Source organism: Ambystoma mexicanum, chromosome 13 (genome assembly GCF_040938575.1).
Source record: "Ambystoma mexicanum isolate Mex_15411 chromosome 13, UKY_AmexF1_1, whole genome shotgun sequence".
In the NCBI taxonomy this organism is placed as follows: Eukaryota; Metazoa; Chordata; class Amphibia; order Caudata; family Ambystomatidae; genus Ambystoma; species Ambystoma mexicanum.
The window spans coordinates 101,164,540-101,189,861 of record NC_090938.1 but is presented as its reverse complement, the minus strand read 5'-3'; the positions used below and the strand labels follow the sequence as shown (position 1 = coordinate 101,189,861).

Sequence of the window (25,322 nt, the reverse complement as noted above, 5' to 3'; positions counted from 1 at the left end):
TGTCCCGACCTAAAGCAACAGTAGGGCCCCACAAGTAATAGAGTAAAAGTCAAGAGATTAGAAAAAGAAAGGGTTTGCTCTCAAACTGCGCACAAACAGAATAGTAAGCACAAAGCAATTTAAATGGGTGGTTTTAATCAGTGCTGGTGCAGCCTGACACGTGTTTCGAGCTTCCCGCTCTTCTACTGAGGCTGCTTGTACAGAATTATAAAACATTGATGTAAAACAAAAACATATGTTGAACATGATTCAATAATAAAACAAACAAGCCCCCAGACCCAGGGCAAGTAAGGCAGTTAGGGTATGCCAAACCAACACATAAGTATAGGTTAAAGTAACAGACAGTTTCACCGAATGCCCATTTCAAATCAACCCAGTTCAGAGAAAAGAAATTAAATTCACAAAAGGTGCGCAATTCGGTGGAAAAAGCATATCACATTGTAAAAAATAAGGAGCGGGGGGGAAAGAGAAGAAAAAAGAACACAATTATTCAGTGAGAAAAGATGCTCATGGTAATCAGCCAGAAATACATGTATAGGGCCACAGACTATTGAAATTTTACCTTGATCTTGGCTTGTATAAAGTCTGGGTACTAGAGAAAATGCAAAATTAAATGATTGTGTCGAGGGGTAAATTAAGAATTAAAGATCGAATGCGGTAAACTAGGGCCTGCACATGTGCTGCATAATAAAAAAAAATATATAAATTATATATATATATATATATTTATACCCCGCTTACCATTGATAGAGGTTGAATTATTTGGCAAAGTTAGACGTGGGCCTCCTATAAAACAAAGAAGGGATGTCTGTTTGAATGGAATTCTGACTAACTAGATTTCCACATAGCAGTCATTTAAAATTGAAAAAAATGACATTCCATTATTTTGCAGTTGCACGAAGGACGTTTCAGAAAATTATTGTATTGCTGTGGCACGGGCAGGATTCAAAGAATGCAATTGCGGCAAGAAACAAAGAAAACAACAAAGGGTCAATTTGCCAGTTAAGTGGGCTATCTCTGCGAACATCTGAATCAACAATGACTGATCGTAAAGTGATACTCGCAGGAAGGGTCCGTGTACAAATTATCAGCGTTGACTCACCAGTGCGTTCACTGCTATGTGAAGAACTGGAGCCAAACGGAGACCCTCTGTGTCCCGAGTTAACTGGGAGCAGGGAGGGAAGCAACAGTGAAAACGCCCGTGCGAATCACCACAGAATTAAGGGGAAAGCGCGTACGCCATGATGGACTAGTCTAGGTGTCATGGAATTGAAATCATTAAGGCTACTCGATATGGGCAAAGGTATATTTGAGATGTGCGTATGCGTATGCCGAAAATAGAATGCGCATGGTAAATACACAAATAATAGTGACTTGCAAACAGAATGCAAGGCGGAAAGACATACATTCGGAAAGAATTAACTAATCAATTGAAGTTTGAAGTCAATTGGGCTGCGCACGGATGGCAGTAGTGTATTGTAAAAACACATGTGCCTGCATCGATTGTGTATAGAGGATATCGCGCGTACTGGCACAGATGCTAAATAAAGAAGGGGCGCCTGGACCTGGTTAGATTTACAAAAGTTTTGTTTAGTCGGTGACGCCCGTGCTGGCAAGGGTATTAATTAAAGATGAGGTGCTGCGCCCGGATTCAAACTTCAATCGATTAGTTAATTCTTTCCGAATGTATGTCTTTCCGCCTTGCATTCTGTTTGCAAGTCACTATTATTTGTGTATTTACCATGCGCATTCTATTTTCGGCATACGCACATCTCAAATATACCATTGCCCATATCGAGTAGCCTTAATGATTTCAATTCCATGACACCTACACTAGTCCATCATGGCGTTTGCACTTTCCCCTTAATTCTGTGGTGATTCGCCCGCGCACGGGCGTTTTTACTGTTGCTTCCATCCCTGCTCCGAGTTAACTCAGACACAGAGGATCTCCGTTTGGCTCCAGTTCTTCACATAGCAGTGAACGCACTGGTGAGTCAACGCTGATAATTTGTACACGGACCCTTCCTGCGAGTATCACTTTACGATCAGTCATTGTTGATTCAGATGTTCGCAGAGATAGCCCACTTAACTGGCTAATTGACTCTTTGTTTTCTTTGTTTCTTGCCGCAATTGCATTCTTTGAATCCTGCCCGTGCCACAGCAATACAATAATTTTCTGAAACGTCCTTCGTGCAACTGCAAAATAATGGTATGTCATTTTTTCAATTTTAAATGACTGCTATGTGGAAATCTAGTTAGTCAGAATTCCATTCAAACAGACATCCCTTCTTTGTTTTATAGGGAGCCCACGTCTAACTTTGCCAAATAATTCAACCTCTATCAATGGTAAGCGGGGTATAATTATATGACAATGCATTACTTACCGTAAAAGCATTTCTGATGGTTGTATCTGCTTAGATTCACATGCTGTGCATAGGTCCGACATCCAGTGGTCACTGCGGAGTATTGCATTTTGTTTTTCGTAGTCGAAAAAGGGGACGTCGACCAGGCGTGTCTGTAACACTATCCCTATAGTGACGTGCGTTGTACCCACAATCCCTCACGCGTCGAGGTCCCTCTGTTTGTATTTTTCTGCCCTGAGGGAGCCTTCTAGACGTGAGCGAGTACAGAAAAGAGAGAAATATAGAAAAGGATGTCTATGTTCCTTCCATGCGAGCGGGGAGGAAGAGTGGGCGCATGTGAATCTAAGCAGATACAACCATCAGAAATGCTTTTACGGTAAGTAATGCATTGTCTTCTGATGTTTGTTAATCTGCTTAGAATCACATGCTGTGCATAGACTAGCGAGCAGTATCCGGAGTTGGCGGTGGGTTATGAGAAGGAACAGTAGAGAAAAGATGTCTTAATACTGCCTGTCCCACCTGGGAATCAGATCTAGAGTGTGCATCTAGACAGTAGTGTTTTGTAAAGGTGTGCACAGAACTCCAGGTAGCCGCTTTGCAGATGGACTCAAGGGGAACATTTGCAATGAACGCTATGGAAGCCCCAGTGCCTCGAGTGGAATGTGCTCTTGGCTTGAAGGGTAGTTCTCTCTTAGCAAGAGTGTAACAGAGAGTGATGCATTGAACAATCCATCTAGATATAGTGGACTTTGAAACTGCATCTCCTTCTCTTCCTGCTGCCACAGAGACAAAGAACTGATTAGTCTTTCTCAGTGGTCTGGTTCTTTCCATGTAGAACATGACAGCTCTGCGTACATCTAGTGTATGCAGACTTTTTTCTCCCAAGCTGGAAGGGTTTTGAAAAAACATTGGTAGTTCTATTGACTGGTTTACATGAAATTGAGATGAATTTTGGTGCAAACCTTGGGTGCGTGCGTAGAACCACCTTATCCTTGTGAACTGTTACGAAGGGGTCTAGTACAGAAAGAGCCTGTAGTTCACTTACTCTCCTAATGGAGGTGATAGCTATTAGGAAAGCAGTCTTAAGAGTGAGGTCTTTAAGAGTTGCCTTGTGCATGGGTTCGAAAGGAGGGCCCATGAGTCTAGAAAGTACCACATTTAAGTCCCATCCGGGAGCTGGGTTAGCTATCGGAGGGTGTATTCTCTTTACCCCCTCCATTAAGGCCTTGATAACTGGTATCTTCCACCACGACACTAAGTTGGGAAGTGGTGTATGCAGAAAGTGCCGCTAGGTGCACTTTAATGGAATTGAACACTAGACCTGAATCCAGTAAATGGGACAAGTACAGAACAATGTTAGTGGGAGAGCAGTCAACCGGGTTGATGCTCTTACCTCTACACCAGATGACAAATCTTTTCCAATTGCTAGAATAGCAGTGGCAAGTATTAGGTTTTCTGGCTTCCCTGAGGATGTCCATACATCTCTGCGGGAGTTGTAAATGTCCAAATTCTATGATCTCAGGCGCCAGGCTGCTAAGTTCATGGTCTGAGGGCATGGATGCAGTGTCCTGCCCTTGTCCTGTGACAGCATGTTGTACGGGCAGGGAAGTTTCACTGGGGGAGATAGGGACATCTCCAAGTGAGCGAACCATGGCTGCCGGGCCCACATTGGGGCCACTAGTATCATGGTAACCTGCTCCTGGTGCATCTTGTGCACCACTTTGTTGAGAAGGGGAGTCGGGGGAAAGGCGTAAACAAATTTCCCTGACCATTGAATCGACAGACCGTTCCCCTTGGACTGGTTCTGGGGGTACCTGGAGGCGTAACTTTGGCATTGTGAGTTCTCCAGAGTTGCGAACAGGTCTATTTCCGGGAATCCCCATTGCGTGAAGACGTCTAAGACGATGTCTTCGTGCAATTTCCATTCGTACTCTTCGGGCAGGGGGAAGTCTCTGCTGAGTTTGTCTGCTAGCAGATTGAGTTCCCCTGGTACATGCTGTGATAGTAGGAACATGTTGTGTTTGAGAGCCCACTTCCATATATTCTGGGACAGCTTGGACAGTCCTGGAGAGTGAGTGCCCCCTTGCTTGTTGAGGTAGTACATGGCTGTGGTGCTGTCTGTGAGGACCATCACTGTCTTTCCTTGTAAGTGTTCCTGAAAGGCTTTCAGTGCTTTGAACACCGCTAGTAGTTCCAGCAGGTTTATATGCTTGGATGCTAAGCTCGGAGTCCACACTCCGTGAGCAGTCTGATGGGATAGGTGAGCCCCCCCATCCTGTAAGGGATGCGTCTGTGGTTAAGAGTGGCTTCCACTGCGGGTGTGGCAAAAGTTTTCCCTAATAACAGGTTTTCTTTTGTCCACCACCGTAGCGAGAGAACCAAGGCCTGCGAGACCACCACTAGATCGTCCCATTGTCCGCTGGCCTGACACCACTGGCTGTAGAGCCACTCTTGCATTGGGCGCAGGCGCGCGTGAGGTACCAAATAAATACATGACGCCATCATCCCTAGCAAGCGCATTGCTTTGCGTACCGTCACCTCTCGACCTGCCACATAATGGGGGATCTGAAACAGCATGTTTTGGACCCTCTCGTTGGAGGGGAAGACGAGGCCGTCCTTTGTTCGAATTAGAGCCCCTAGGAATTGTTTGATTTGGCTGGGGTCTAAGCTGGACTTCTTTTCGTTGATGGAGAAGCCCAGTTGGGACAAAAGGTCTACGGTCTTTTGGGTATTGGAGAAGCATGTTTCGTAAGAATCCCCTGTTATGAGCCAGTCGTCGAGGTAAGGGTATACCGGGATGGATAACCTGCGCAGGTGGGCCGCTGCCACTGCCAGTACTTTCGTGAATACCCTTGGTGCAGATGCTATCCCGAAGGGTAGTACTCTGAACTGGTAGTGTTTGTTCTCTATCTTGAACCTGAGGTATTTTCTGTGTGCTGGCAACATTAAAATATGAAAGTATGCATCTTTCATGTCTAGTTTTGTCATGTAATCCCCCTGTGATAACAGTGGGATTACTTCCTGCAAGGTCACCATATGAAACTTTTGGGGTTTGACAAACTTGTTCGCTGGGCGCAGATCTAATACAGGGCGCATAGTTAAGTCCTTTTTGGGTACAAGGAAGTACACTGAATAAATACCTTCTGTTACCGGAGATAGGGGGACAGCCTCTATAGCTTCTTTTTTCAGTAGCTCTTCTACTTCTTGAAGAAGAATAGTGAGGTGTTCCGGTGTCATGCGTCGGTTCCGTGGGGGTCTGTACTTCGGGGAACCGTTGAATTCGATGCAGTATCCGTGGGCTATGGTGGATAATACCCAGCGGTCTGACGATATTCCCTCCCATGCTGAAAGGAACGATTTTAGCTGGCCCCCAACCGGTGATGCATGGGAGGGGACCCGAATCTTCGGGTCATTTGTTGGTATTGGGCGTGGAACCTTTGGGGCTGGAGCCGCAACCTCTTCCTTTGCCATGGCGATGGCCTCTTTGACTGAACTGGGTGTTGTTACCCTGGTTAGAGGGCCAGTTGGTAGCAGAGTAAAATTGCTGTTGGTTTTGCTGCTGGCGTTGGCCACGAAAGGAGCGTCTATTGCCATAGCTGCGTCTGTTAGGGGGCCTAGAAATTTGGTCAAGAGTCTTGATGGTATCAAACTCTTTCTTCGCATGTTCTAGGGCCTCATCAACTGCTTTCCCAAACAGATGTGTTTGTTCTATGGGCTTATTTATCAGGGAAGCCTGAGTTTCCGGCTTAAATCCAGAATTGCGCAGCCAGACATGGCGTTTGAGAATTATTCCCTGAACCAGGGAACGGCCAGCCGTCTCTGCGGCATCTAAGGAGTTCTTTACGATGCCCTGGTTTACAAGAGTTCCCTCTGAGATGATATCTAACAGGCGTGAACGCAGGGGTTCTGGTGCGTCCTCTGCTTCGCTGCGCAGCTTGCTCCACTGTGCATCTGCGTAGCTAGCTAGTAGGGAATTGTTATTTGCAATCCTAGTTGAGAAGGCGGCGGAGGTCGTGATTCTCTTCCCAAGTGCATAGAGCTTCTTGCCCTCTTTGTCAGGTGGTGCCTCACTAGTGGATAGTGGTACCCCCGCTCTTTTTCTTGTATTAGTAACTACGAGGGAGTCCGGAATGGAATGTCCTCTGATGTACAAAGGGTCAGAGGACGAAGGGCTGAAGAGCTTTTCTATCCGAGGGTTGACCCCTCTGACTAAGGCCGGATTGGAAAGGGAAGGAGTTATTCTTCTCTTTATAGAAGCCAGGAGCGGAATAGACTGACTAACAGGGGCTTTTTCTTTAATAACTTTCTCTACAAAGTCTATGTCAGGAAGAGTCTCCCCTGTGTCTATTTCAAAATGCGCTGCTGCCTTGCGCAATAGTGCATTAAGTGAAGGTTGGTCATCTATGGGAGAGGTGTTTCCAATAGGCGAATCCTTGGGAGGAGAAGGGTGAAAGACATCAGGGTCTGAGTGCACTGATGGGGATTGCCAAGGCTGCACCAATGGGGATCGCCAGGGCTGCGAGGTAGCTGTATCTTCTTCAAAAGCTCCTGCACTAGTGTAAGGATCTTCTTCAAACCCCTCTTCCTCATGTTCTTCCTCTCCACCCAAACACTCATCTTCCTGGAGGTATTGCTCCTCTTCAGTGAGGTCATATGCGTCTGTAGAAGGGGGAAACAGCCTAGGAATCTTGACCCTAGGGTCATCCTGGGGCCATTCTCTTGGTCTTTTGGGTGTGGGTGGGTTTTGGCTTCCCAAAAACCTTTCCATTTTCTCCATACAAGAATGGAGTCTTTCAAGGGTCTCATGGGGGACCCCTGAATAGTCTAGAGGGGGGAAATCAGTGTCTTCACCTTCAAAACGCTTAGAATGCTCCCACAACGAAGAAAGGTTTCCGTCGCCCTCTGAAAAGCCCTCCGGTAGTTCAGAAGTGCCCTTAGATGAAGGGGGCAGTTCCTGGCTACTCTTGTGCTTTTTCAGCGTTTCCATAGCTTTTTGTGCGGTATTCGACGTTTGTTTCGTCGTCCGCTTACGTTTGTCTTCGGAAACAATTCTCGCCAGGCTCTCGACAACGAGTTTGTCAGTAGAGGGCTCTGGTGTCGACGTTGCCTGCGTTACGCGTTGTTCCTCGACGGCCGCTCTATGGAGCGTTACGTCGGATGATTTTGAGGTAGCGCCCGTATTTGATGAAAGACCAATCGCTGGTCGCGGCTGCGTTTGCGGGTGGGGCTTGAGACCCTTACGGTCTGAGGTAGACACCGGAGTGCCCTGCGTCCCCTTCGGCGCTGATGGATCCTTCGTCTTTGACGAAGAAGAGCCGTGGGTTGTGTGCTTAGGCCTATGGGGTCTATGTGCGTCCTTGTCGCCGGGGTGTTCATCCCCATAAGCAGGGCGTGAGCCGAGCCCGTCGGGGCCGGGGACGGACGTCGAGGAGCGCGAGCGCTCCTTCTGGGGGTTAATGACTTCCGTAACGGACGTCGAGTTATCACCCTCCTCGTCACTTTCTGTAACAGCGGCGGCGGGTGAGGAAACTGACTTCGACATAGCGTAGTCCGCCCACCTCTTAACTTTTCGTTCTTTAAGAGTTCTTGGTTTCAAGAGCTTACAGGCCGCGCAGCTGTCCTCCTTATGATCGAGGGGCAAGCAACGATTACAGAGCTTGTGTTTGTCCTTCCAAGTGTATTTGCCCCTACATCGTGGGCAAAACTTAAAAGGTGTCCTCTCCATAGCTGAGGCAATAATAACTGGTGATGACAACCCCAAGGGAAAGATAGGGGAGAAGGAACAAGTTACTTACCTGTAACTGTTGTTCTCCAGCATGGGTCTGGCATGGATTCACATGCTCATGAATATTCCCCGTCGTCAGGCTGGGAATCCTCGGTAAAGAAAAAACCAGTATCAGTTTCGTTTCTGATCTGTCTTTCGTAGTAATAACCAATCACTGGTCTCTGCGTCATACTGACCACAGCCAATGACTGCCCTCTACCTAAGCACCGCCTCTGGCAGCCATCTTCAGATTTGGAAGCACGTGAAGTGGCAGTATGACCAAGTGAAGAGCCGCAGAGGGGTAGGCGGGAGGGTTCGCATGTGAATCCATGCCAGACCCATGCTGGAGAACAACAGTTACAGGTAAGTAACTTGTTCCTTCTCCAGCATGGGGTCTGGCATGGATTCACATGCTCATGAATAAAGAATACATAGCAGTACACACATGCACAACCACGGGAGGTGGCAAAGGCTCAACATTAAGCATCACATCAACTCAACATTAAGCATCTTACCTCCTCACCAGGCTCACCTCAGGCGAACAGGTTGCGCAGCACTGCTTGGCCGACCCTGGACTCCTCCCTGGAATCCCGGTCGACGCAGTAGAATTTCGTGAAGGTGTGCGTCGACCTCCACGTAGCAGCCCTGCATATGTCCAGCAGGGGCACACCAGATAGGAACGCCGTGGTAGCTGCGATCGCTCTGGTGGAATGGGCTCTCGGACGGCCAGGCAGCGGTCGGTTTGCCAACCGGTGACAGTACATGATACAGCCGGAGAGCCATCTGGAGATGGAAGCCTTCGAGAGAGCCTTCCCCTGATTGACGGGTCCAAAGTTCACAAAGAGTTGTGACGTCTTCCGAAAACCTTTCGTGCGGTCCACGTAGAACTTCAGCGCTCTAGCTACATCCAGCGAGTGCAAAGTCCTCTCAGCCGGCGACGAAGGCGACGGGAAGAACACAGGTAACACCAAGGGTTCGTTGAGATGAAAGTCCGACGGTACCTTGGGCATGAAGGAGGGGTGCGTCCTGAGCACTACCCTCGTGTCGTGGAAAGTCAAGTACGGGGCCTTGCAGGAAAGGGCCTGGATCTCTCCCACTCGTCGTGCGGAGGTGATGGCCACGAGAAAAGCTGTTTTCCACGATAGAAACTTCAACGGGGCCGAGTGCAGAGGCTCGAACGGAGGTCCCATGAGTTTGGTCAGCACCACGTTGAGCTCCCACGCCGGGGCCGGAGCCTTCACCGGCGGGAACGATCTGAACAGTCCCTTCATGAACTCTTTCACCAGACGATGAGACCACAAGGACGTCCGGCCCGTGGTTCTGGTGTATCGGGAGATCGCAGCAAGATGAATCTTGATGGACGCGTGTGCCAGACCAGCTTTGGCCAGCGTCAGCAGGTACGGCAGCACTTGGGGAGCCGTAATCCGTAGAGGGTTAATCTTCTGTGCGTAGCACCAGACAGAGAACCTCTTCCATTTGTGTCCGTAGCATTTAAGAGTCGAGGACGCCCTGGCCTTTGCAAGAACCTCTCTGCAATCGGCCGGTATGTCGTATCCTCCAAACTCTAGCGCTGCAGGAGCCAGGCCTGCAAGTTCAGCGACTTCGGGTCGTGGTGGAGGATGGCGCCTCCTTCCCTGGAGAGTAGATCCGCGTCCGCCGGCAGCTTGATTGGCGGGGACGCCGACAAGTCCAGAAGGTCCGGGAACCATATCTGCCTCGGCCACGCAGGTGCGACGAGGATCATCCTGCACCGTGACCTCTTGAGCTGGTTGACGAGCCGGATTAGCAGAGGCAAGGGAGGGAACGCGTAGAGGAACAGGCCCTCCCAGGGGAACGAGAAAGCATCGCCCATGCTCCTCGTCTGGGGAAACCTGCTGGCGAACCTCCGGCACTTGGTGTTCGTCGCCGTCGCGAACAGGTCGATCTGGGGTGTGCCCCACCGTCGGAAGAGGCGATCCACCAGATCCTGCCGTAGTTCCCACTCGTGGCACGAGCGCAGCTCCCTGCTGAGTGAGTCGGCGATGGTGTTTTTTATCCCTGCCAGATGAAACGGCACCAGAAGAATCCCTTGGGCGACGGCCCAATGCCACAGGTCCTGCGCCTCCTTGGACAGCGCTGGGGACCTGGTTCCGCCCTGTTTCCTGATGTAAAACATGGTGGTGGTGTTGTCGGTGAAGATCCTCACCACCTTGCCCTTGAGGGACGGAAGGAAGGACCTGAGGGCCCAAAACACTGCACGGAGCTCCAGGACGTTGATATGCAGGGACTTCTCCGTCGGGAGCCAGAGTCCCCTTGCGTGCAGATTTTCGGTGTGCGCTCCCCACCCTTCCAGGGAGGCATCCGTGGTCACAGTCACCTGGTGGGCTGGGGTCTGGAAGTCCATGCCCGCCGTCAGATGCGCGCGGGTGCCCCACCACCGTATCGCTCGTCGGAAACTCTCGTCGAGCTTGATCCTTTCCTCGAAGCTGCCCGTCGTCTGGATCCAGCGCGCATCCAGGAACTCTTGCAACGGGCGCATCCGGAGCCTGCACATGGGAATGAGGTAGATGCAGGAAGACATCATCCCGAGGAGGGACTTGATGGACCTCACCTTGGCCGCGTCGGCCACCAACATCCGTTGCACCTTGCCCAAGATGGTCCTGGTCCTCTCCTCCGACGGGGAGGCCAGAAGGGACACTGTGTCGAGCCTCGCTCCCTGGTAATGACGCCCTTGGACCACGAATCTGAGGAATTTTCGGTGCCCCTTTAGGATGGGAATGTGGAAGTAGGCATCCTCCAAATCCAACGACGATAGGAAGTCTCCTTCCTCCAGCTGACCCAGGACGTGCTGGAGGGTGACCATCCGGAACTTCTGCGCCTTGATGAACTTGTTCAGGCGTCGCAGGTCCAGGATGGGGCGCCATCCTCCCGTCTTCTTCTTCACGAGGAAGTAACGCGAGTAGACTCCGGAGCCCCGAAGCCTCTTTGGGACGAGTTCGATGGCGCCCTTTGAGCATCGCCTTTACCTCCAGGAGAAGTTGAGGGACGTGAAGTTCTTTCCTGGCCACGGGGGGGACGCGCGGGCACCTTCTTTGAAACTCGAGCGCGTGGCCCCGGGCCAGGGCGTCCAGCACCCAACGGTCGGTGGAGATGGACTCCCACACGCTGACGAAGCCCGCCAGCCGGCCTCCCACCGGGGTGCTCCGGTGGGGGCCCGACCCCACGGCCGGTTCAATCCTGCTTGGACGCGGCCTTGCCGCCTTGGCCTCCTTGGCGACGACGGCGGGGGCCGCCAGACTTGCCTCGTCCTCTGTAGGCCTCTTGCGACGACGAGCGGGCCGCTTGACGGTAGGAAGCGAAACCGCCGCCGGAACCTTTGGAGGCGCCCTTGCCTCCGCCGCTCCGAAAGGGCGTCCGCCGTTGCTGCAGTACTCCAAGGGCCCGGGCCGTCTCAGTATCCGCCTTGATGGCCTGAAGGGAATCGTCCACTGTCTTCCCAAACAGGTTGTTCCCGTCGAAGGGCATGTCCAGGACCCTGGTCTGGACGTCCTGCCGAAAGTCCGTAGCCTTGAGCCATCCGCGACGTCGAAGGCAAACGCCGTTGCCCATCTGGCGGAACCCAGTGTCGGCGATGTCCGTCGCCACGGTGATGGCGTGGTCCGAGGCCACCTCACCTTCCTGCAGGATCTCAAGGGCCTCCGCCCTCTTGTCGTCCGGCAGAAAATCCAGCAGGGGAGCTATCTTGTACCAGAGTTCCCTGTCGTAGCGGGCCACGATAGCCAAGGCGTTGGCCGCTTTAATCGTCGTCGCCGCCGACGAGATGACTCTGCGTCCCATGGCATCCAATTTCTTTCCCTCGCCGTCCGGCGGGGAAGTCGACGTGGAGGCCGCACCCCCCCCCCGCTTTCTTCCTGGCTGCCGCGGAGACGACGGAGTCCGGGGTAGGCTGCGCCCGGAGGCATAGGGGGGCCGAGTCCGGGACCCGGTACTTTTTCTCGTACCGGTCTCTTTTCGCTGGCGTCGTGGAAGGGTTCTTGAGGAGGGAAAGGCCCTCATCCCAAATGTCGTCCAACAGAGGCACTGCGAGGACCGTCTTCCTCTTGGTCTCGCGCCGTTGGTAAAGGAAGCCTTCCTTTTTCTTCTCCTCAGGGCAGAGTTGGAAAAGCTCGGATGCCCTGGCGATCATTGAGTGGAACGATCCAATCTCGTCGGGCGGAGAAGCCCTGGTGGGAGGCGACGACGGAAAATCCTCGTCGTATGCCTCGTCGTCCGTACCCGTCGCTGCCGTGTCAGTCCCCGTATCATCCCCTCGGGTGGACGGGGAGGAGGGCTGGACGGGGCGCGACGGTTGAAAAGGAGGCGGTGGATGGATCCTTCTTTTCTTGGTAGGGGGAACACCAGAAGGTCCCGGTTCTGGATCCCCCGACGGGAGAGGTTCCTCCGTCGGTAACGGTAGTCTCGTCCTTATCTCGGAGCATAAGGACTGTATAGCCAACAAAATGGCCGCTGAGTTGTCTTGCGGCGCTGGCAGAGGGGAATCCGACGGGCGAGCAGGGGCCCCGTCGGTATCCTCGACGATGTCGTCGTCGTCACCTGCGTCGGGGCCCATTCCGACGGGCTGGTCTTGTTCCACGCCTAGGCCGTGGCTTAAGACCTCGATCAGTTCCTCTTCTGAGGTTGAGGCCGAATCTACGACGACGCCCTGCCCCCCCTTCTTCCCCACGGAGGGTTTCACGGGGGTCCTATCGATGGGCACGAAAGAAGACTCCCTCCGAGGAGGCAGGGAGATTCTGGGCCCCGAGGCCGCCACCACTGGTGCAGCCTCCACAGGCTGGGCCAGGGCCGCCGCGACCGTTTCGATAGAGGGCTTGGTCGAATGGATCAAGGCCTTCACCACCTTAGGTGCGCTCACCGCCTTATCCTTGAGGGAGGGGGCACTGCCACGCTCCTCCTCTGCCTTAGAGCTCGACCGGGGTCTCTCCAGGAGCTTCGCCGGGTGCTCGGCCTTCCTCTTACCCGACCCAGAGCGTTGGCTCGTGGTTGATGGTGCCGGGGAGGGTGCGCCCTGCCTGGCGCCCGTAGAGCCCGACCGTTCGGCGCTCCCGGTGCCAGCGGACTCGCGGTGCTTGGCCTTATGTTGGGCCCCCGTCGCCGGGGCGCCCTCAAAGGTCTTAGAAGACCGCTCAGATTTCTTCTTCTTCTCGCCAGACGGGCTCTTACCCTCCAGCCAGCTGGCGAGACGTTGATGGCGGTCCTTCATGGTCCGTTCCGACATGTTGCCGCAAAACGCACAGTCCTTCTCCACGTGCGTCTTGTCCCCATGAAGGCAGTAAAGGCAGAAAGAGTGTTCGTCCTCCTTGAAGACGTTCTGCAGCTGGCATCCAGGGCAGGCCCTGAACAGCTTTCCGGGCGTCGAGCTTCCCTTCTCCTGGGCCATCTCCGAGACCGGGCCTGAGAAGCTTCTGGAGTCCTCCGAAGTGTAGCTCGACGAAATCTTCACCCTTGAGGGGCACAGATGAATCCGACACGGGTCCCCGTTGATCGGATGTAGGATCGGTGGAGCTTGAGGCTCTTTTGACCGAAAGAATCGAAGTTTTTGTGAAAAAGCGCGAAAAAATAGCACTAACGCTCGAGAGCAATAGCACGAGGATCCCAACACATGAACGTGCGGTAAAAATCTGAAGATGGCTGCCAGAGGCGGTGCTTAGGTAGAGGGCAGTCATTGGCTGTGGTCAGTATGACGCAGAGACCAGTGATTGGTTATTACTACGAAAGACAGATCAGAAACGAAACTGATACTGGTTTTTTCTTTACCGAGGATTCCCAGCCTGACGACGGGGAATATTCATGAGCATGTGAATCCATGCCAGACCCCATGCTGGAGAAAGAAAGACATTCTCAAAGAGAAGATAAAAGTTCGAACCCCCACTCTCTCTACTGTATGTTGGCCGGCGAGGCCAGGCCACGTGTTCGGCAGCGCCGAAGGATCTCCTCTGTCTCTTCCCCTCCGTCGAAAACTTGCTCGGCGGAGAAACAGCTTCACAGCTAACGTCGAGGGGAGGGATCTTTAACAATATAATAAGTATAATTAAGGACCGAGGTCCGTAGTAAGTATTTGCAATGTCTCTCTAGGAGCTCCACGTAAGGCGACCAGAAGCTGGGCGGAAAAAACAATCTGAGGGACCTCGACACGTGAGGGATTGTGGGTACAACGCACGTCACTATAGGGATAGTGTTACAGACACGCCTTGTCGATGTCCCCTTTTTCGACTACGAAAAACAAAATGCAATACTCCGCAGTGACCACTGGATGTCGGACCTATGCACAGCATGTGATTCTAAGCAGATTAACAAACATCAGAAATATATATATATAATTTATATATATTTTTTTTTATTATGCAGCACATTTGCAGACCCTGGTTTACCGCATTCGATCTTTAATTCTTAATTTACCCCTCGACACAATCATTTAATTTTGCATTTTCTCTAGTACCAAGACTTTACACAAGCCAAGATCAAGGTAAAATTTCAATAGTCTGTGGCCCTATACATGTATTTCTGGCTGATTACCATGAGCATCTTTTCTCACTGAATAATTGTGTTCTTTTTTCTTCTCTTTCCCCCTCTCTCCTTATTTTTTACAATGCGATATGCTTTTTCCACCGAATTGCGCACCTTTTGTGAATTTAATTTCTTTTCTCTGAACTGGGTTGATTTGAAATGTGCATTCGGTGAAACTGTTTGTTACTTTAACCTATACTTATGTGTTGGTTTGGCATACCCTAACTGCCTTACTTGCCCTGGGTCTGGGGGCTTGTTTGTTTTATTATTGAATCATGTTTAACATATGTTTTTGTTTTACATCAATGTTTTATAATTCTGTACAAGCAGCCTCAGTAGAAGAGCCGGAAGCTCGAAACACGTGTCAGGCTGCACCAGCACCGATTAAAACCACCCATTTAAATTGCATTGTGCTTACTATTCTATGTGTGTGCGCAGTTTGAGAGCAAACCCTTTCTTTTACTAATTCCATTTTCCAGTGGGAATTTGGCAGGCTCCTACTCAAGCTCTCAGCCGCAGCCCTTACACAGCCACATAAGTTGCCGTCCTATGCGCTGTACCCTGCTGGCCCCTTTCTGCCACTCCTCCCTCTAAAAGTCAAGAGATGTTCAAATGAAGAACAGACCTGGTAGAAATTACCTTTGCTTAGGCATTGTGCTGGCAAGAACCTAAGCAAAGATGTGGCCTCCTCGCATGTTTTATGGACAAGGTATGAGAGAGAAGGGTGGCAGCAGGGGCACGTTCAAGAGGATCCAGGCCAGGGAAAGGTACTGTGTACCAATTAATGTATTGCTGGTGTGTGAGCGCTTCCTAATGAGGATTCCTAACATTTTGTAATAACTTTATTCCCAAATTGACCACACTTCACTATTTCCAACTTTACTAGGTTTTTGGCAAAATTAGATTCAGAATGGATGTTCATTGTTAATTAGTTCAAAACACCTGAATCAGAGAATCAAGGCTTTGTTTGACAGACTTTGCAAGAATATGTAAACTTGAAAATGTATAATCATTTGGCCTTTTGAATATACTCCAGGTAAACTGGATGGGGTATTCTGTGAGCCAATGGAGGGTACGAGCACAGCCCTGCAGGCACTATGTGAAAGCAGTGAAATAAAATATGAACGATGAAGTGGAGAGCACCATCAGCAAAGAACATTACAGTTGGAAACGCATGACAGCATCACTACAGCCAACAGGAAGAAGCATTTCAGCTCAGAGCATATTTTACTAATTGTTTTGAGATATCTATATGGTCTATATATAGGGTCTCATTTGGAGTTAGGGTTTAGTTAGTTAGGGTTTAGTGCAGAAAGCAGATCAGGCAAAACCACATTTCGATCAACATTTATGGACAGAGAAATGGGAGTCAAATTTTAGGTCACAGCACATCTGCATTTTAAATCGCATTGCACCAAAAAAGCCAGGAGGCTATTTTGTTGTCAGAGGAGTAGCACCAAGACGGGGAGAAATTTAGAATATTTTGAAACATGCAAATTCAAACGCAACAATTAACTGCCACATAACGTTCCTCCCTACCACGGTGTAAAAGGTCCACCAAATTTCTAGTCCTAAACATTCTGGTGGAAAAGCTGACTTGGTACTCAGGGAAAGGACGAGTAAACTCAAGGTGTAGACAAACGCCCTATGCTTGCACCACGTGCACTTCAAACCATCAGCAAACATACCTTTGTGTGGGTTGTGACCTTCAAATTGTGTATTGAAAAGGTTGACACTACGACAATTTAGCACTACAGCAGTGGTCTGCACCCGTTGTGCGCCAGAGGTTTTAGACCGTCACACAGTCTGCTAGCCTAGTCAATGGCAAGGGATGCCAGTCAAAAACATCTGGAGAACAGCTGGTTACAGTCCCTGGAAAGGCCATCATTGGCTAACGTGACACAAGAGCTTGATAACACGTCACAGATGTAACAGTAAAGAAATACCAAAATCTTAACCGCTACAGAATCGACTTTTTAGAATGTATTCAGATGTTACAACTAAATAGGACTACTAAAGTTTCAAACATTTATTTTATTAAGTCTATGCTTTTGGATTCAGCTTACTGGTGTCTGCTGAACAATCTTACTTGTGCAAAATCAACTGTTAGGCAAGATTGTATGCAGTACCCTTTGGGTGCACTACAACAACCTTGACGACCTGGCATTAGGGACCCAACCTTCGGTACAAGTGTGAACTACACAGGTTGGTAGTGTGGTCTAGCAGCCAGGCTGATCTCAAGAGGGGTCAATGTGAGCAGTAAGGTTGTGACACAGTTTCACCACACAGCTACTCAAATAAACACTTATACTAGGTTTCTTGATAAAACAATGATCAATTTATTCCACAGTAAGTTACATGAGCCTTCTTCAGAAAGGGAGCAAAGCATGCAACACTCAAATATGCTTCAAAACACACACACACAGACACACACAGACACACACACACACACACACACACACACTCTAAATCAGATGATACCTGTTGGGAATGTCACAGGCACTTCCTAAACCCTCAGGTGACTTAAATAGCTAGGACACTGAACATTGATTTTTCACTGGTACATTTAGAGCAATACGGAGTTTGGTAAAAAAACAAAAAAAGATAGAATAGAGGAATAAAACAAAGGTTAACAAATAATTCATAAACAGGCAAGTACTTTTTGACACCTTCCAAAGCAGAGTAAGTTGACCCTTTCCTGGGGAAAGGCCTAAGCACAAAGTCAGAGGTAAAGAGGAGTCACTCAGCGAGCCAGGGCAGCCAATGTTAATTGCACAATGTCGAGGGGAGCTGAAAATCTTTGTAGGTAGGTAAAAAGTCTTGCAAAATTTTTAGAAATGTTTGTTGAAAATAGAACACTTGAAGGGCCACAAGCTGTGAGGCTCTTGAGGGGCAAAGCTTTGGCAACTCTGCAATTTAACCAAGACAGGTCTCAACTGAGAACAAGCAAGGCTACACAACAAGAGGGAAGTTCTTAGACTTAAGAAATGGTTACAGCTGGCTTCTGTTCCTGTAAAGCGCAGCAGACCCTGTTCCTGAGCCTGAGTCATGGGGATAAGAGGGAGGATGTCAGGGGACTCCTACTCTGCAATGGGAAGGTCAGCAGAAATGGGAAAACTTCAATTCAGAGGTTCTTCAGTGTTTCAGCCCCTCGCATCTGACAGCAAATAGCAACACAGCAGTTCTCGGATATCACTTTGGACTTTCCTCTCTTCTGGGTCCAGCACTCTGTTGTAGTGGCTCAGGCTTGGTCAGTCCTGCATCAGGGCAGTCCGGAGGATCTTCCTAGCGCTCGGGTCTGACTTAAAAGCAACCAACACAATCTGGTGTCCCTCTCCCTGGCTCTTCGGTTCCAGCTGCAGCAGCAGTGGAAATGCAACCAGCTTCGAGAGGATGTCCAGATGGGCTTACTTTGGAGTTGATTGGTCCCACCAACTCAAAAAGGGAGAAGTCCTTGCAGGGCTTCACTAGTCGAGGTGAATTTGGAGCTTCAGCAAAGCAGCAGGGCTTCAGTGGACAAACCAACGGTCCAGGAGTTGCTGCAGGCCTCTCTTCCAAGTTCTTCTTCGGATTCCTTCGCCCAGCGGTCGACTGCCTTCCAAGCCAAAAACCCTCTCCTTTTATGCAGGTTTCTCCCATTCATTCCAGCCTAGCTGTCAATCACAAAGCAGGTGCTGTGCTGAAGCTCCGAATTCACCTCGACTAGAGAAGACCTGCAAAGGACAACTTCTCCCCCTTGGGTTGGTGGGACCAATCGACCCCAAGACGAGCGCATCTGGAAATCCTCTCGGAGCTGGCTGTACTTCCATTGCTGCTGCAGGGAAGTGCCAGGGAGAGCAACACCAGAATCGAGTGAGTGTCCAAGTCGGACCCAAGCTCCAGGAGTTCCTTCGGACTCCCAGGAAGCAAGACTGATCAAGCCTGAGCCACCTCACAGTGCTGGACCCCAGATCCAAGGAAAGTTCAAAGTGGTATCCGAGAACCACTGTGTCACTATTTACTAGAGATGTGAGGAGCTGAAACCGCGATGGGCCGCTGATTTGAAGTTCTCCCCATTGCTGCAGCTGACCTTCAATTTGTAGTGCAGGAGTTCCCAGATGTCCTCCCTCTTTGTCCCCACGACTGGGGCCCAGGAACAATAGGATTTGCAGACCTACACAGGAACAGAAGCCAGCTGGAATGAATTTCTTCTAACCAAAGGTACTGTAAAACTAAGGGGACTTGCCTCTTGTTGTGTAGCCTTGTTTGTTCTCAGTCGAGACTTGTCTTGGTTGCTTCTGCAGAGTTGCTTGCAGCTTTGTCCCTCACAAGCCTCCCAGCCCTACAACGATTCTTTCTATAAAGACTTCTAAAACATTGTGCAAGACTTTTACTTACATGCATCAGTTCACCTAGACTTTTGCTCGATTAACATTGGCTGGTCTGGCGCCCTGATAGACTCTTACCTTTGTTAATGTTAAAGGACATTTGTACCGCGCACCATCAACACCGGAGTGGTCCCCTGGCACTCTGGCGGCTCTGAAAGAGGAGGGCAGCGGGGGGTTGAGTTAGTGGGTCGAAGCAGGAAAAGTGCAAGAGAGCAGTGATGTGCTGTTGGTGGCCTCGGCGGGTCCGTTGGCTGGGCCTGGGGTGTTTGCGGCCGGTAGTCGTTGTGTACTGTTGTGCGAGTATGTGCGTTTTTGTTTTGTTGTTGCAATGTAGTGAAGTTTGTGCGGCTTGTTGTGCTGTAGGTTTTAGTTGTGTTTTGGTTTGGAGTTTGAGAGATGTATGCAGAAAGGGAAATTGTTAGTGGGGTTGGTTAGTTTGCATCTATGTCCTGAATTGAGGTGCTCGGCTTGCGTAGTTTTCATTGATGCGCCTCTGTCCTGATCTGGGTCCGGCTAGCAAACAAGGTTCCTTACTCCTCTCGCCCCCACCTCTATCACTTTCCCTCAAAGCCCCCCCCTGTCCTCCATTCTTTGGGTTTTACCTTTTCCCCCAGGAAAGGGTTAATTTACTTTGCATTGGAGGGTTAAAAAGTACAACTGCTTCAGAATATTTGTTTAACCTTTGTTTTATTTCCAAACCCTTTTCTTTGACGCCAAACTAGTATTGCTCTAAATGTACCAGTGATAATATAATGTCCACAGTGTCCAAATGGGTACTTGCTGATTTAGAGAAACAGAGTATTTTGAAGTGTATTTGCTGCTTTCTGTAGAAGGCTTATTGAACAGACTTAAATTAATAATTGTTTAATCAAGAAAACCTTGAGAGTAAGTTCATTTGAATACTTGTCACTGTGAATCTATGTGTAACCCCTACTGCTCACACTGACCCCCTTCTTGAGATAAGCCTGGCTGCTCAGCAACACTACCAACCTGTGTAGTACATGCTTATACCAAAGGTTTGTTCCTATTGCCAGGAGTTCCAGGTTGCTGTAGTCTCCCAAAGGGTACTGCATACAATCTTGCCTAACGAGCACATATTATTTTCAATACACATCTCATGCTTCCTGCCATAAAAAAACTGGAATGCTAGGATTATCCTGACAAAATCTGCATTATCTGATATAAGTTTTAGAGATATTTACGTATTTGATTTTACCCCAAGACCACATTTAAATCAACTGCAGTCTTGATCACAACCTCTGACTCCAAACCATTAAACTCTCTACAACTTAAGTTTAAAGTGCTTAAAGAATTATAAGATGTTTTGTTAACAGTAACCCAGTTGCGACACAATAAAAACATACTTATACTTAGCGGTTGCCTTGTGCACCAGAAAGCAGAAGCACCGGAAATCCAATTATACATGCCAAGATGAAAAAGAGCTGGTGGAGTACTTTAAAAACATCTGCATGCTCTCGAGGTTAAAGACTTTCAGTTGTAAATTGAAGCTAGAGAAAAGAAAGCTTGAGAACAAATGCCACAAAGACCCTAAGGACATTGAACGCACACAATCTACTTCCAGCTCCATCAGCCAACCGCTTTAGATGAAATCTCCAAATGCTAAAGCCGTAAACGTAGCACACAATGAAGCCTCAGAGTTAGTTGCAATCAAAACTAGTCCCAAATTTGCCCTTAATGTTGCTTCTTAAATATGTACACTAAGGAACCGAGGCAAACACCACCTTCATGAGAGGCAGGGGTTAGTAAACATGGAAAATCAACTACAAAAAGGTTCAGTGGGGAAGTGAACATTCTAGCAAAGGGTGCACAATCTGCACTCGCCTGTAGCCATTAGGGATTATTGACCTGTGGCAAGAAAACATTGTTTGCTGCCTGTATGTATTGAGGTGGCTTGTGACTTTATTGTTAGCTAGTAGCTTGCAACTTGAAATAGCCACCCCAACTTCCTGCTCTAGCATTCTTCGGTGCTTCCCCTGGTCTCTTGAAAACCAGGTAAGAACTGTGCATTATAAGGGTGGGCTTGTTCAGAAAAGCCCCCTTAAAAAAAAGGTAATCTTGCTTTAAGAATTGTGTTCTCATGCACTCTTTCAAAGACTTCCAAAGTCCACCAACTAACAGATGTACAATGTTATACAATGCTACAGATGTAACGCTTGAGGTCTGCCAAATGCGATTGAACACCTTCAAAAGCTGAAAAGCTCTCGCTGAAGAAAGCAATCATGCCAGGATAATGTGCATCTACAACACAGAGTAGGTGATGCAGCGATTTACCAATTCCTGCGATAGGCACATGCCTTGGAAAGTTCTAGAAGCCACCGTCTGATTCAATAGGCACCTAGCGTGCAGAAAATAAACTCATTTCAGAAATCGGTTAGGAACAAGAAATGCAAACTACAACTCGTCAACCAATAATCTTCTTAGAAGCTTTGACAACATTGAGGGAACAAAGTACAACAGATGACCAAAGCTCAGCAATGTAAAATAGTAGTCTCACGTATACTGTGCCTTTTACCAGTGCAGACACAAGGGCTGGTCTCGAGTATGTATTTTGCCAACACCTGAGCTAACCAGACATGGTCCTTCCCAGGTGGAAAAGGTAAATGGGGATAAATAGGATACAATATAGCTTAAAAGCAGAGAATTTTGGCAGACAAAGACCAATTAATAATGTGGATATCAATGAATTAGGAAGGTAGGAAAGGCAGCTAGAGGGAAAAGGGTGCACTGGTGCCTCTCAGAATTCTCATCGTCATCTTGGCCTCTACAGATGCAGAGCCAACTATCTGTTCTGAAGAAGAAAGCGCCAGGGTGACTCAGGATTATTTCTTGTGGGGCGTGCTTGTTCACTGGAATTTCCCTATCCCGTAGATGAAAGAATAACTACAGCGAATTCCCAAGCATGTACTTGTTCAGTTGAAGGATAACAGACAGGACAGTGATCTTCACATAGAAATAGCTGATTGGCACAATCAATTAAGCAATAATATTGATACAAAATACTTAAGCAAGAAGCATATAAAGAAATAAAATATATATTTTAAACCAAGCTAAATAACACTGACTCACCTAGGAGCGCAAGGTTTCCCTCATGTACTGTCTACAGGCAGGCCCAGATGCATTGCAACATTAACCTCTTTCTACGGCTCAAAACCATGTTAAGTAGTCGCCAATAAAACTATCAACCACAATCTGGGGAACATTACACTAGATGAATCCATTGAACAAAACCTAAATGATTGAACCGAAGTAAGAGTACACTTGCAGCTCCTCTGTGGACACAATGGGAACACCAGTCAGACAGCGCATCAGCAAACATTGGGAAAAGAAACATGACATTTAAAGAGCTGCTTAGGATGTAGCGAGAACACAGCCACAAAATGGCACATGCTTCCATGCTGCGCTGCGATTGCTAAGGCTTAAAAGTACATAAGAAAAAAGCATTACAAAAATTCTGTTAGTTACACAATCAAATGAGGCATTTACCAGTACTGCAGCAGTCTGTTCAACTAACGCTGGCCGCCCGGCTGCGCAGTTCAGAGTAAAGGGCACCGCATACTGCGGCGTGATGCTTGCTACGTGTGGATGAAGAGTTGCTACCATTAGTGGAGTACAGCTTCCCTGAAATGTAGATTAAGCAGTGAGTGACACAAAAGTGACTTAGGCAATTTATTGGGGTTCAACAGTGGGCGCGGTGCCATTACCAGAGATCTTCTTCATCCGCCCCAAATTAGAAAGAGAGGCGGCCAACAAATGTACAGCATATGTAACCAGGCCATCCCAATGGCACTGCAAATTACCTACTACTTTACCTCTAGCCTAGAGGTCTCCTAGTAGATGCCAATTGTCAAGGACTTCAAATGGGTGTGCAGGTTGCCGGGAGAAACAGCATTCTCCAGTTTGAACGGGTTATTAGGATATTCCAAGAACATCATAACACTGCTAAATTAGGATAGTTATTTCATCTGCAGAATTGACAAAAGAATGTCTGATCTAAATTGTTAATTATGCAAAATGAAATGAATACAAATAATAAACTAAACTAAAAAAGGTAAACTATTACCTTTCCCTAGACTTTAAGAACCGCCCCACACATAAAACTGAAAAATGCCAATGTAACAAAAAAAAACTAAAATGGTTTGCAATAGGATATTAAAGTTGATAAACATCTTTCAGATCTTTCAAATCGGAGGGTTCCTCCTTATACCTTCATTCAGATGAAGGGCTTTTATTAGATACATTTTCCTCCTTCCTAATCCATGTGGCAGCATTTAGAGTTGAAACAAAGGAAGCTGGCGTTGGCAAAAAAGACCTAGTGTCCACAACACTTGGCCTTTTTTGGAATCCGTATTGCACAGGTACCATTTGCATTGATCCATTAAAAGGCATTGCATCTCCACAACTTAAAAATCTTGTAATTTGCTAGCAAGGAGAAGAAAATGCAAAGTAACCTATTGCTGTTCCTGGTAGATTAATGTGCATTGCCAAATCTTTCAATACCATTGTTTTTGTTTATAAAAAAGGTGTCTCAGAGTGGCTTGAAATTAGAGCATTTTACATACTCTACTAGCAAGCGCTTACTTACGCGTAGGCTTGTCTACATATGCAGGAAAGACATTGATAACGTTAAAGTGGTTTAGATTCTTCCTTTCCAATAGGTTTCAACCTGTAAACATGGAAGCCTCCAGGGCCTATATGGTGGGGAGGACCTCAGGGGTCCAACTGGTCTGATGTAATTTTCCATCTATACTTTGAGCCGTGGGGCGATTTAATGGTCGACTAACCATCCATCAGCAGACTTACCACAGTCAATAGATCTTCAGATGTCAGAGGACACTCACTGCCTCAAGCAACACCTCATTATTTGAGGCACGGCATAATGGTTTGTTGAAATGTAACTGTCCACACCCAAATGTACACTCACAGAACAAGTTTAATTGGCCAGTTACGGTAGCTCACGTTTTCTAGCTACTTCTGCACATTCTCTGGGGTTCATTTTAGAACCCACACTATTAATGGAGTTTGAGCCGGCTAAGGGGGTTCAGACGGCCCATTTTAACTGATTTTTTTGTAGGAATAAGCATTTTCTCAACAGCCATATACCCCAAACTACACTGCAGACTTTGTTTTGGTGCACAATGAAAGGGGGGGGGGGGTGTTCTTGTTGGAAAGTTTAATTTGTTTGTATGCACTTGAAAGCTGTACATCATTCTGCTGCCAAGCTAAAGAAAAGGGAGCTTTTCAGTTAACGTCTCCCTTCATTGGTCACATTTTCAGGACTATGCACCTTGGATTTCCTGTGCACAAGCCAGAATATTCAGGCAACAGAGCTGCAAATGCTAAACCGGGCACTCCTACCACACAGAGCAAAAATGCCCGTTTGACGGAAACTTTGACAATTAGGAAAACTCATACCAACCTTTTCCATTGCCTCTCGACCATGGAACAGCTTATCTGTGCTTTTGCAATTACATCAGAGTAGCGCAAGCAAGCTTACTTAAAAACGAATATCCTTGTTTCAAAATTAATCTGCCTAGTTTGGGATTGTCTGCAGTTTTTTGTGGGCCCTTGTCACATTTGAAGGTTGCGATAGTAGGTTTGCTCTGCGTTTATGCATTTTAACCAGTTTCTTGTGTTCTAACAGAATTCTTTATGCATGTTTAACCGTCGATGGATTGCATCACCTTGTATGGCATTCAAGTGTATAATGCTGTGCGCTCCTTAAATTTGCGTAACGTGCACAGGACACAAGAACTTGTAAATTAATAAAGTTAGTAAAATCACAGTCAAACTAGCTGAGACCCCCAAATACAAGCAAAAGTTCCAAGGTCTTAATGCTTTTTCTTGCCACCTACTACGATACAGTAAAGCCTTTGCAAACATTGACTGCCTTCACTTTATGCACTAAAGAGGTCCTACCATACTGGAATGCTGCAGAGTTCTGAAGAAGGTCGTAGCACTGCAGCGTCCATCAGGAAAACGTTGAAACCATCCGATCACCCCTGGACCCCACAAGAGTACACTAAACCCAACGGGATAATGATCGAAAATGAAAGTTGAAAAGGACAACACTTTATGGCGTGAATAATACTGAATCCATCACCTGTATAGAACAAACAAATGGCACTATGTTGCATACGGTTCTAAGAAAATCATCCAAAAAGGAGTACCCTTAGACTGGAATTTAAGCACGGCCAGAACCAAATTACATTGTTCCAAAGCACACCAAGCGGCCAATTTGTATAGAATTTGGTAGCTAATGAATGT

The 25,322-nt window shown here is 48.0% G+C and overlaps 1 protein-coding gene across 15 annotated transcripts in view; it reads right to left on the bottom strand.

The window, feature by feature from the left end:
• Window positions 1-25,322, bottom strand: part of HIPK1 (homeodomain interacting protein kinase 1) — a 413,229-nt gene that overhangs the window by 131,650 nt on the left and 256,257 nt on the right. For 11 of the 15 annotated variants that reach the window (XM_069633380.1, XM_069633373.1, XM_069633376.1 and 8 more), the window contains one exon: window positions 22,542-22,676. The exons of the other annotated variants lie outside the window; for them this stretch is intronic. In XM_069633380.1, the coding sequence (XP_069489481.1) occupies window positions 22,542-22,676 (135 nt within the window). The remainder of the gene's footprint in view (window positions 1-22,541; window positions 22,677-25,322) is intronic. 15 annotated transcript variants of the gene reach the window in all.